General features: G+C 61.2%; 2 protein-coding genes, 2 non-coding genes and 1 pseudogene across 7 annotated transcripts in view; 1 reads left to right on the top strand and 4 right to left on the bottom strand.

Moving 5' to 3' along the window:
* The window catches only part of LOC132247200 (uncharacterized), a 26,202-nt gene extending 20,094 nt beyond the window's left edge, over positions 1-6,108 (top strand). Inside the window, exons 2-4 of the transcript XR_009458533.1 lie at positions 1,151-1,228; positions 4,982-5,089; positions 6,025-6,108. The gene's annotated coding sequence lies outside the window, so the exon portion shown is untranslated. The remainder of the gene's footprint in view (positions 1-1,150; positions 1,229-4,981; positions 5,090-6,024) is intronic.
* Positions 1-11,521, bottom strand: part of LOC132247199 (uncharacterized) — a 34,142-nt gene extending 22,621 nt beyond the window's left edge. Inside the window, exon 1 of one of the 4 annotated variants that reach the window (XM_059720138.1) lies at positions 3,085-11,521. In XM_059720138.1, coding sequence (XP_059576121.1) covers positions 6,930-10,709 — 3,780 coding nt within the window. In that variant the 5' untranslated portion in view covers positions 10,710-11,521 and the 3' untranslated portion in view covers positions 3,085-6,929. The remainder of the gene's footprint in view (positions 1-3,084) is intronic. The other 3 variants (XM_059720139.1, XM_059720140.1, XM_059720141.1) reach the window with 3 other exon arrangements.
* Positions 3,591-3,784, bottom strand: LOC132247202 (U2 spliceosomal RNA). Its single transcript, XR_009458535.1, has one exon. It is a non-coding gene; the product is annotated as a U2 spliceosomal RNA (small nuclear RNA).
* Positions 6,364-6,549, bottom strand: LOC132247201 (U2 spliceosomal RNA). Its single transcript, XR_009458534.1, has one exon. It is a non-coding gene; the product is annotated as a U2 spliceosomal RNA (small nuclear RNA).
* LOC132247203 (U2 spliceosomal RNA) lies at positions 11,223-11,403 on the bottom strand (annotated as a pseudogene).

Raw genomic sequence — 11,521 nt, 5'->3', positions numbered from 1 at the left:
CCGTCTTTCACCACCTTAACGGCGTGAGTAAATAATCTTCCTTTACAACCGATAAGCGTCTATGCCTAATTCCACTCCAAGCGTCATAAATACCCGCCTGACGGCCTTCAAAGGTCTCATACCCTTCACTGCAGTGCACGGCAGTGACACATCCCTGGACCTCTGCCAGCCTGCAAGGGAAAAGCCACCTTTGCCCACGTTTTCCTCCATTAAAAGACAATCCACTTTAAAAGTTTCTTGATCCATTTTTAAAGTTTGTTCGTGACCCTTTCATAGGTACTTGTGACCCCCTTTTGGGACACAACCCGCGAACTGAGAACCGCTGCGGTAGAGCAGCAGGGTCGGTCGCGGAGCGCGCTGCTGCGGAGCAGAGGGGCAGTGCCGCTCAACCCTGTGAGACGGATCCCACGTACCAGATCAGACCTCTTTGTGGGCCAGATTAAGCCTGTGGGCTGGAGATTGCCACCCCCTCTTATAGCTCCTTTTCAGCTGGGGCTTTGTAGATGCTCCTGTTACCTTGTTTCTACATCGAAAGACTCGTGCTACACGGCAGGGTAGGCTTTCACCTCGTAGACTAAGTCAGTCAGAGGTGCGTAAGCTTTTGTAAGCGAGCTCGCTTCATACCCCTTTCTTTTTCCTCCCTTCCCTACCCTTTGTTTTCCAGTAACTGCTCTCTGTTTAGAACCGCTGCTTCCTGAAACGTCTGGTTTGACAACAGAGCCGTCCAATTTCTGAGTGGCTGGGGCTGCAGCCCCCCTATCCGCATGCTGTAGGGGCTGCATGCCCACCAGAGCCGCCTCCTGCACGAGCTGAAAGGGGTCTGCAGGACCTCCCCAGCCACAGACTCCCTTGCACCAGGACTGTGCCGCCCTGCCTTGGCCCTAGTGCACAAGGGGTGGCGGGGGGAAGTGGGCACGCAGGAAGCAGATGCTGGGCTAGGGAAGGGGATTTTGGTGGCAGCAGCGAAGCGATGGGGCAAGCAGACTTGGGACTGGGAGTTTGGGAGCTGCACGCAGCCCACAGGCCGCCAGTTGGATGGCCGTAACTAGTTGGCTTTCTGTGGTGTACTCTCCTTATGTGCTGTCCCTATATTCATTTCAGTTCTCGTTGAGTTTTCCTTTTCTTACTCCTTTTTCGAAACATCTCCCAGGTTGATCCTGACGGTAAAACAAGCGTACCCGTTAAGATGACTGCGGGGAAAGTATCCTGTTTTCATCTACGCAGCCTGGTGAGTTCCACGATTTACATTTGAAAAGTACCTCTTACAGCACATGTCCTTAGAGCTGATTTTTTCTATTATCTGATAAGCTTCTCATGGCTTTTCCCTCCCCCGATACGTGTGAAGTGGGTCTAGACTTTTGGGAGATCGCATGTTTTTCTGTCGGAAAACCACAGGGCGGGTCAGCACTGCTACTTAGGACGCCGTAACGTGCGACTTCTCGGAGCGTGTGACAAAGCGTTCCCGTTGACATTACACGGTATTTAGTATTGCCAGCCCCACAACCATTGCTAGTTGTGTCATTGCATTGCTGCTGCGGCTGTTGCATTGGTTAGCAGCAGCCCCTGAACTGACAAGCTCCACACGTCTTCAAGGCTCCCAGGAGGCAGTTTCCGGACTGGCGTTATCACCGACCGCGCTGGGCATGGCTTATGGCGCTAGCAGTGCCGCGGTGCTTGCAGCGGGCTTGCTGACAGCCTCTTATCCCACGGAGAGCTCCTGACGGTCGGTCCGTTCCCGCTGGGGATTTAACGAGCCCTTTGTTGGCAGCGCCTTCCGAGACGGGCAGTTTTCCTGTGCGGGGACAGCCTCCCGCGTCCATCCTGCGTCTCCCTGGATGGAGCAGGGCCGGGCAGAAGCCACGCGCTGCGGTCCTGAGGAGAGCAGTGCCGGGGCAGGGTTCAAGTCAGGATGTCGTCGTCACGCTGGGGCGTTTCTCCGCCTTCCTGCCGAGAGCGTCTCGTCTCCGCTTCCTGTGCTCCAACAGCCAGCGCGGAGGCGAGAGAGGCAGGGAGGCGGTGAGGGGTGGGAACACGAGCAAGGCAGATGCCAGTGCTGTGGGCCCCACGGGGGGGGGGGTGGGCGGCGTTGCCGGAGGGATTTTTCCCTGGGGCCGGAGGCTGCTTGTGACAGCCGAGGGAGCGGGGCTCTCGTCTGACGGTCGGGTGCGAGCACACTGGAACGATTCAAACGAGGCAAAGCACAGGCTCCGCGCCCCAAGCTGGAAAGGTGTCGCTGCATTCGAGTTGTTCCTGCGCAGCGTTGAAGCGTGTTCACGCTCGGTGACGAAGCTCGTTCATCCTGCATGATGAAGTACGTTCACACCCAACAATGAAGCACGTGGACACACAACGAAATGTGTGCACACAAACAGCGAAGCCTGGTCACGCGCAGTAGCGAGCGGTCTAAGTGTTGTTAGGCGTGAGCTCGCTGAGAGCAACCGAGATGAAGCAGAGGAGAGGCCCCACACGCCAAACTGGGAAGGTTTTGCCCTGGTTAAATCCTCGGCTCGTTCACAGGCAGCAGTTAAAGCGTGTTCACACTCAATGATGAGACGTGTTCAAATGCAATTAGGTGCGTTCACACTCAGCGATTTAAGAGCGTTGGAACGCGTTTACACGCAGCGTTTAAGCACATTCGCATAGACGAGTGACGCGCCTTCCCTTCCTCCTCAGGGATTAGAGCTTACTAGCAGCTGCCCCTTTGAACCCTGCCCCTGGGGAAGGACTCCCAGCGTGCCTGTGTGCCGCTAAGAGAGCTGTCGCTGGGAGCAGGGCCCCGCTGGACTGGAGAGGGTTGATGCGAGACGCTGCCATCGTGGGGCTGAGGCTTCCTTGCAAAGGTGTGGAGCCTCTCAGTTGTTCACAGCTAGTTCACACCCAACCACGAGAACAATGCTTTTGCGTATGGCCACCAGCCACGAGGCGCCAGGCAAGCTGTTGTAGGGGGCAGTCTTGAATAAGAGCCTTTGACCAGCAGACGGGGCTTGTGCGTCTCCCCTGCCCACGGGGGGTGCTCCTCCCACCGCACCGTCCATCTCCCCCTGCTCCAAGGCCACGCGACGACAAAACGATGCATGCGCTCACCACGTAGGTGGTGTGTAGCGCGTAGTGCTCCAGAAGCCTCGCCTTGGTGTTGTGGCGGCCTCTGGCTCTTCCCAGGCCTTCCAGCTTTCAGTTCTGGCTCGCATCTGACCTCTGAGAGGTACCGTACCGTACCGTACCGCCTGTGTTCAGTTTGGTTCGTTTTGCTTCATAACAGTGTGACGACAACATCCACGGCTTTCTGGCATCCTAAAGCCCACGATTTCTGCTGTGACAGAGGATTTCCGTTGTGACAGAGCTGTTCGCAGGGGGTCACCAAGCAGGCTGCCCCTGACACCCCCCTCAGCTGCACGCTGCTGACCGCACTCTCCATCCAAGCGCAGGCAGAGGGACCGCTTTCCTCCGGGCAGCCAGCCACCCTGTCCTTCTCGGACAAGTAGTAGCCTGCCTGCCAGACTGCTGGGGGCCCCTGCCCGGCACCAGCCCCCCCAGATGTCTCTGAAGAAGCGACGAGATCTACTTTTTGACAGCAGCAAGTTCTCCCCGAGGGGAGGTGCTCCGCTCCTGGAGGCACTGCAATACCAGGCCGATGCGTGGAGTGGATGGAGCAAGCTCCGAGTCCATCTCCCAGTTCCAAAAATCCATTTAATATAAAGTCCTCACATCGAGGACATATCAGATATTAAACTGATAAGAACAGATTTTTTTTTGATTTTTTTTTTATTATATACATTAAAATCATACCTCGTTCACCACCACCACCAAAATGTTCTCTTTTCCCGGTTCGGAGCTCTAAATAACACCATTCACGTCATAGTATAACAAAACTTTCCTGTACAAAACAGAAAACCGCTTCCCCCTTTGTTACAGATTCAAACTACAAAGCGTTTCAGCTCTCTCTTAAATATCAACACTTAACATAAAATAACATAACATAACATACATCAAAACAGTTGTTTCTCTTCACCGTTCCCTCCCCCTTCCTTCCCTCTTACTCAAACAATTTCTTCCAATCAGTACCTTCCCACTCCCCTTCTCCTTTCCGTCGATAGTACCCCAACTCTGCGTACGCCAAAGAAACACATTCCCGTGACGTAAAATAAAGCCCCTTCTGGACCAATGAACATCTCGTTTTCCCACACTGCCATCCGTGTACACAACAGCAAAACCCGAATCTCCCATTCCCACACTTTACGCCTCGCCAGACCGTACACCGCTCCCTCGTACCTCACACAATCCCCCCACCCTATCTCTTTACAAAACCTCGCCACTCTCTGCCAAACCTTCCGTGCATATGAGCGTTCCCATAACACGTGGAACACCGTTTCCTCCCTGCTGCATAGTTCCCTCGGACACTCCCCTGACCTTACCAACCCCCATTTCCGCTGCTCTGCCCTCACCGGTAGCGCCTTCCTGACCTGGGTCCCGACATCGTGGGGGGTGCGTCAGGGTTCGTCGCCGTCTCGGGTTCGCTGGTTCCACCCTCCTGGGAGGGTCCTCCGAGATCCGTAGTCGGCGGTCCACCTAGCTGGGGTCTCCTGACGTGCCTCGAACGTTCTTGCCAGTGGATCGGGGCGTCCTTGGGACCTGGGGGTGTTGACCCACGTTCCGTCCTCCTTATTGGGTCTGGTGAACCGTGAGACCCTTTGGCTACTCACCTGAGCGGCACGGTTGCTTGCGCAACCGGCGCTCGTTCGGACGTACTGGCGGCACCGCCTTCCCTAGCCCGTCATGACTGACGAGACCCCTCGCTGCAGCGGAGGAAGGAAAAGCAAGCTGCTAGTCAGCTCACTTTTTGCTGCTCTTATTCCGGCAGTCTGCCGGCCTGGGTTGGCGCTGGTCCTGGAGAAAGTGCAACAGCAGGCCAAGCGCGGGGGAAAAAAGAAGCGGTTCTCCGTGTTTTCAGCGATTAAACAGGGTGTCTTGCCCTTTTTTACAGGAGCGGCGTGTTGGAAGGAGCGGCGTGTCTGAAGTCCACCTGCACGCTGGACTGCCGAGGGCCCTGCGCAGCACAAGCCCCACCCCCCAAGCAGCTCCCTGGGAAACGGTGAGTTCTGCTTTTTGACACAGGGGTGCGCCGCTCCTGGAGGCACTGCAATACCAGGAGCTTCAGTTGTGGTTGAACACCCTTAATCACCGAGTGGGAACCCCGCTAATTGTACCTGAACAGGAGCACCACAACACAGACACGCTGCTCCTTCAGAAGCCGCTTGCCCTGCTTGCCCTGAAGCTGCTGGCCTGGCCTGGCCTGGCCTGGCCTGCTGCGTGAACGAGCCGAGACCGGTTCCAGTACGGCCAGACGTGGCCCATTTTAACACGCCTTCCAAAAGACAGAACTCGCCGCCGCGTGCTGTGCAGGGCCCTCGGCAGTGCAGCGTGCAGGCGCGCTTCAGACACGCTGCTCCTTTAAAAAAGGGCCAGACACCCGGTGGAAGACTGCCTGCGCCTGCGCCAGGGGAGCAACAAAAAGCCTGCGCTGGCAGGCAGTCTTTCAAACACCCTGAATTGTTGCCTGTGAAGGAGTCGAGGACAATTTAAATGGAGCCAAGCCTTTTCAGTTCTGGGTGTGGAGCCTCTCAGTTGTTCACAGCTAGTTCACACCCAACCACGAGAACAATGCTTTTGCATATGGCCACCAGCCACGAGGCGCCAGGCAAGCTGTTGTAGGTGGCAGTCTTGAACAGGAGCCTTGGGCCGGGAGACGGGGCTTGTGCGTCTCCCCTGCTCACGGGGGGCGCTCCTCCCACCGCACCGTCCATCTCCCCCTGCTCCAACGCCACGCGACGGCAAAACGATGCATGCACTCACCACGTAGGTGGTGTGTAGCGCGTCGTGCTCCAGAAGCCTCGCCTTGGTGTTGTGGCGGCCTCTGGCTCTTCCCAGGCCTTCCAGCTTTCAGTTCTGGCTCGCATCTGACCTCTGAGATGTCCCGTACCGTACCGTACGGCCTGTGTTCAGTTTGGTTCGTTTTCTTCATAACAGTGTGACGACAACAGCCACGGCTTTCCGGCATCCTAAAGCCCACGATTTCTGCTGTGACAGAGGATTTCCGCTGTGACAGAGCTGTTCGCAGGGGGTCACCAAGCAGGCTGCCCCTGACACCCCCCTCAGCTGCACGCTGCTGACCACGCTCTCCATCCAGGTGCAGGCAGAGGGACCGCTTTCCTCCAGACAGCCAGCCACCCTGTCCTCTTGAAGGCTTCAGCCAAGTAGTAGCCTGCCTGCCAGACTGCTGGAGGCTCCTGCCTGGCACCAGCCCCCCCAGATGTCTCTGAAGAAGCGACGAGATCTACTTTTTGACAGCAGCAAGTTCTCCCCGAGGGGAGGTGCACCGCTCCTGGAGGCACTGCAATACCAGGCCGATGCGTGGAGTGGATGGAGCAAGCTCCGAGTCCATCTCCCAGTTCCAAAAATCCATTTAATATAAAGTCCTCACATCGAGGACATATCAGATATTAAACTGATAAGAACAGATTGACTTTTATCAGTAAATGGTAAGGATGGTAAATCCAAAAAAGATGACAAAGCCGATAGGGAAATACAGAACGCCCGGGCGAGGGACTAACAATAAAAGGATGGGGGTGAGGTTGGGAACGCACCTAGGTTACATGCGATACAAAGTTAGCCAACTAAGCCCGGGGGTAAGGGGAGAGGGGAGTGGGGAGGGGGAGGGAGGGGGGGGTTTCGCGACGCTGAGAGAGAAAGAGGATAGAAACACACATACCCGTGACAATGGTCCGCGACGGTGGGAGAAGTGGTCCGAAGATGAAGCGTCTCAGTCTAGATACAGTCTATCGCGGGGGTCCTCTTCGGGTGGCGCTGGGTCGTCGTCCGTCGTTGATGAGTCCTCTTGAAGCGAAGGTCCGTCTGTTGCGGAGGGGGGCGGTTCAGGCGGTCCCCTCCGGGTCCGGTCCGGCGGCTGTTCTCCTGCTGGGGTCCGTGTACTGGCGGTGGCCCGTGATGTGTTCCACGTAGATGTCGCGGGACCACCGGATGGTGTCGGACACCATGAGGCAGCGCATCAGCTTGGCGTAGCGGCGGGAGACGCGGCAGGCGCGCAGGACGCTCTCGTTACTGGGGTCCCAGGCTCCGAGCGTCCCCACGATGAGCGCGTCGACCGTCACGTCGTAGCCGCGGCCCCTCAAGGTGTCGGCCAGCGGGGCGTACTTCTCCCGCTTGCGAGCCCGGGCGTCGGCGAAGGCTTGGCGCCGGTTCTCGAACGGGATGGTGACGTCCACGATGGTGATCTTCTTGGCCTCCTCGTCGGTGATCACGATGTCGGGGCGCATCTGGCTCTCGCAGCCCGGGACGGTGCGGTTGACGGAGACCTGCCCCGCGGCGGCCGGGATGGCCCTCACCAGCCGGTCCTGGACGGCGTTGTGGCGGAGCTGCCAGGCCCTGGCGTGCGGCTTGCAGCTGCACAGCACGTGGGGGAGGGTCTCGGCCGCGTAGCCGCACCGTCGGCACCTCTTGTCCCGGTGGCCGAAGCGGACGGCCCCGTTGAGAGGCAGGCAGTTGAGGCGGGCGCGGTGGAGGAAGCGCCAGTCCGCGAAGCGCGTGAAGCTCCCGCTGGGCATGAAGTGGTTGCTGGCGTCCCACTTCGAGGTGACGTCGAAGACCTTGCCCTGGTCGGGTTTGGCCCTCAGGTCGCCGGCGTATTTGTTGCGGACGGCGTCCTTCAGGAACCTCTCCAGGAAGGTCCTCGTGCGGGGCGTCACGGTCACGGAGTCGGCGTGCGGGGCTGGCTGCAGGGAGACTGCCAGCTCCCGGCGCTCCTCGGTCCAAGTCCAGGCGCAGCCGATGCGCTTCCCGAGGCGGCGCGTGGCGTTGCGGGCTCGGCTCCACAGCGAGGCAAAGTCCCCGCCGTCTCGGCTGAACTCGCCCTCCAGCGAGCCGCTCAGGAAGGTGGCCAAGTCACGTCCGGTGGGTTGCCTGCCGATCCTCTTGCGGGCGGTCTCCTCCAGGGCGCTGGCGGCGATGATACTTACCGTCGCGTCCGGGCAGGTCAGGAGGCGGAAGGCGTGGGTGACCACGGCGATGTCGCCGAGGTCTCCCATGCGGGGCACGTTGGCACCCCCCTGCCGGTAGGGGATGTGCAGGACCTCGTTGCTGGCCCGCAGCGGCAGGTGCAGCCACTTCTTGAGCAGCCGTCGGATCTCGGCGTCCGCCTTCTTGAGGGGGGTCTTGGGGACCGCCGAGCCTCTCAGGACGAACGCGACGCGGGGGATGAGGAAAGTGTTCACCGCGTCGATCTTCTGCCACGGGGCCAGCAGGGACGAGTCCAGTTTGTGCGCGTCCTGCACGATGCCGGTGATGGTTTCCTCCGGCGTCTGCCTGGCCCGGTGGCCGGTGGGCGTCCCCAGGTGGCAGTAGGCCTCCCCGTCGCGCAGGTGCCGCATCGCCTGGCCCTGGATCGTGAGGGTGGAGTCCAGGACGCGGCTCTTCTGCTTCCCGTCGACGTGCAGGGAAGCGCACTTGGCGACGTTGAAACGCAGGCCCATCCACCTGGCCGCCTCTGACGTCACGTCCAGCATCTGCTGCAGCTGGGTGGCGTCGGGGGCGAGGAGCACGAGGTCGTCGGCGTAGGCCAGGACGCTCAGCTTCTCGCCGTAGAGGTCGAGCCCGCCGGGGCCGCCCGCCACGGCTCGAAGGAGCGGTTCCATGGCCAGGTTGAAGATGATGGGGCTGAGGGGGCAGCCCTGCCTCACTCCCGACCGGATGGGGATCTCCGCGGTCTCCCCGTCGGTGGCGCGGACGGTTGTGGTGCAGCCGTGGTAGAGCTCGCGCACCAGGTTGGTGACGCCGTCCGGCAGGCCCAGCTCGCGGAGGGTGTCGAAGATGTGGCGGTGGGGCACGGACCCGAAGGCGTTGGAAATGTCCAGCCACGCCACCGCGCACTGCTTCTTGGTCCTCCGGGCGTTGTCCAGGGCCATCTGGAGGGTGAAATTGTGCTCGTAGCAGCCCTCCGTGGACATGAAGCCCTTCTGGCTTCGGCTGACGGCTCCGCCGGTCACCGCCCAGTCGGCGATGCGGCCCGCCAGGCAGCCGGCGTAGAGTTTCGCGACGGTGGAGCACAGGGTGATGGGTCGCCAGTTGCCCGGGTCGTTCGGGTCTCCCTTCTTGTGGATGAGGACCGTCATGGCCCTCTTCCAGGCGGCGGGCGTGCGCCGGAACTCTCTGCACCTGTTGAAGAGAACAGAAAGAACAAGGCAGCCCGGGTCACGTTTTTTAAGGAGACCGTACCTGATCCCGTCCTTGCCGGGGGCGGTGTCCCTGGTCCTCTTCAGGCGGGCTTCCACCTCCTGCGGCGTGAAGGCGTCCTCGAACCCCTCCGCCGGGGGCACGGGGGTCAGCGCTTCGACGGTCGCGGGGCGTGGGGTGGCGGCATCCGTTGGAGGGTTGAAGACCCTGTTGAAATATCTGAAGAGAGCCTCCCGGGGGACCTGGCAGAAGGCCGAGGGTCCCTCCAGGATTTCTCTCACCGCCTTGGGACGGTTGGCCCGGTACAGCTTCTGGATCCGGGAGGCTGCCGCCGGGTCGTAGCGCTGGCGCCTGGGTCGCCTCTGCGGTTGGGGCCTGTGGTCTCGTCGCGTCGCCGGTCTGTTGTTGTTTCCTCGGGGTTGGCCGGGCCGGGCGGCCGCCGAGAGCTCCTCTGTGAGCCGGGCCACCGAGGCCTCGAAAGCCTCGAAGGTGGTGGCCTGGGAGAGCTCCTCCAGCCAGAGGGTCTGCCATGGAGAGGGCATCCTCTGCTGCGGGGAGGGCTCCGCACCGGGAGATTCCGGCACGCTCGGGGGCCGGAGGGCGCCCGGCGGCTCGGTTCCTCCCGGCGGCTCCGGAACCCTCGGCGGGGCGGGGGCCTCGGGTGGCCCCGGGGGTCCCGGTGGAGGGCTGTCCGGTCGGGGCGTCGCGTTCGGTCGGGGGACCCTGGGCGGAGGCCTGCACGGTGGCGTCGTCGGGGCAGGTCTCTCCGTAGGGCGGTCCTCGGAGGTCTGGTCCGGTGGGGTTGTCGGCGGGGTGGCCGGTCTGGCGGGTCTCCGCGCCGCGGCCTGGGTGCGCCGGGCCGGGGCGGCGGACCTCACCAGCGTGCCGGGTCTCCTCTCTGCTCCGTGGCCTTGGCATACCTTCTGGTGGTTCTTGAGGAGCTTCAAGGCCTCGTATTCGGTGCCGCAGAGGGAGCAGTAAAAAGCTAGGCGCAGCTGGTGGAAGCGCCGCAGGTGCTTGTTCATGTCGCCGTGCGACCTGTACTGTCTCGGCGGGTGGCAGGTCGGGCAGAACAGCTTGCCCGGAAGAGGGAAGGGGAGGAACGTGAGCGCCGTCACGTCTGCTCCTTCCCCTGGGTCGTCCGTGGGGGGGTCCGGCATCGGGGGGGTTCGGGGCTCCTCCACCAGCGTGGGGAGACCCTTGGGGGGGGCGTCCTCGGGGCCGCCGGGGTCCGGGGGCCGTCGCCGTTCGGGGCCCGTCGTTGTCACCGAGGCGCCGTGGGGGTCCGGAGGGCTCCGCTGTCGCACGGGACGCTCCGTCGTTGTCCGGGGGGCGTCCTCGGGCTCCGGGGTCCTCCGCCGGGAGGCGGCTCTCGTCAGCCGGGGTTCCGGGCTTTGAGAGTCTCTCTGCCTCCGGGGGTGGATCGATGGTCGGGGGTCCGCCGCCGCCTGTCGGGGTCCCGACATCGTGGGGGGGTGCGTCGGGGTTCTTCGCCGGCTCGGGTTCGCTGGTCTACCCTCCTGGGAGGGTCCTCCGGGATCCGCAGTCGACGTTCTGCCCTAGCTGGGGTCTCCGTGCCTCGAGCGTTCTCGACAGTGGATCAGGGCGTCCTTGAGACCTGGGGGTGTTGCTCCACGTTCCGTCCTCCGAACCCTGGCGTTCGCCTACCGACCGAGGTCTTCGGCTACTAGCCCGAGCTGGGGTTTTCGCTTTATCGGGGTCCGGCGAGCCAGAGCACCCTTTGGCTACTAACCTGGGAAGCACGGTCGCTCGCGCAACCGGATACCCTTTCGGACGTACTGGCGGCACCGCCTTCTCTAGCCCGTCATGACTGACGAGAACCCTCGCTGCAGCAGGAGAAAGAAAAGCAAGCTGCTAGTCAGCTCACTTTTTGTCTCTATAGTTCCGGCAGTCTGCCGGACTGGGTTGGCGCCGGTCCTGGAAGTAGTGCAATACCAGGCCGGGCGCGGGGCGAGAGTAAGTGTTTCTCTGTCTTTTTCGGCAATTAAACTGCAAAACCGGGCCGATGTGTGGAGCGGATGGAGCAAGCTCCGAGTTCCGCTCCCGGCACCGGAAAATGCGTTCAATGCGTCAGTCCTCGCATCGAGAACGTAAGAACAGATACTACACTTGATCTTAGCCAAAAGGCCGAGAAGCGATACCGTGAGCCCCTCGGAAACCTCGGGGCCCCCACGGGCAGCCCCCCCAAGCACACCGCAAGCTGCCACGGAGGCCCCTCCGCTCACAGTCGTCACCTGAAGCTTCTGGCACCAGAAAC

The sequence above is a fragment of the Alligator mississippiensis genome, unplaced genomic scaffold (assembly GCF_030867095.1).
Source record: "Alligator mississippiensis isolate rAllMis1 unplaced genomic scaffold, rAllMis1 scaffold_41, whole genome shotgun sequence".
NCBI lineage: Eukaryota > Metazoa > Chordata > Crocodylia > Alligatoridae > Alligator > Alligator mississippiensis.
This window is presented reverse-complemented; position numbering and strand designations above follow the sequence as displayed.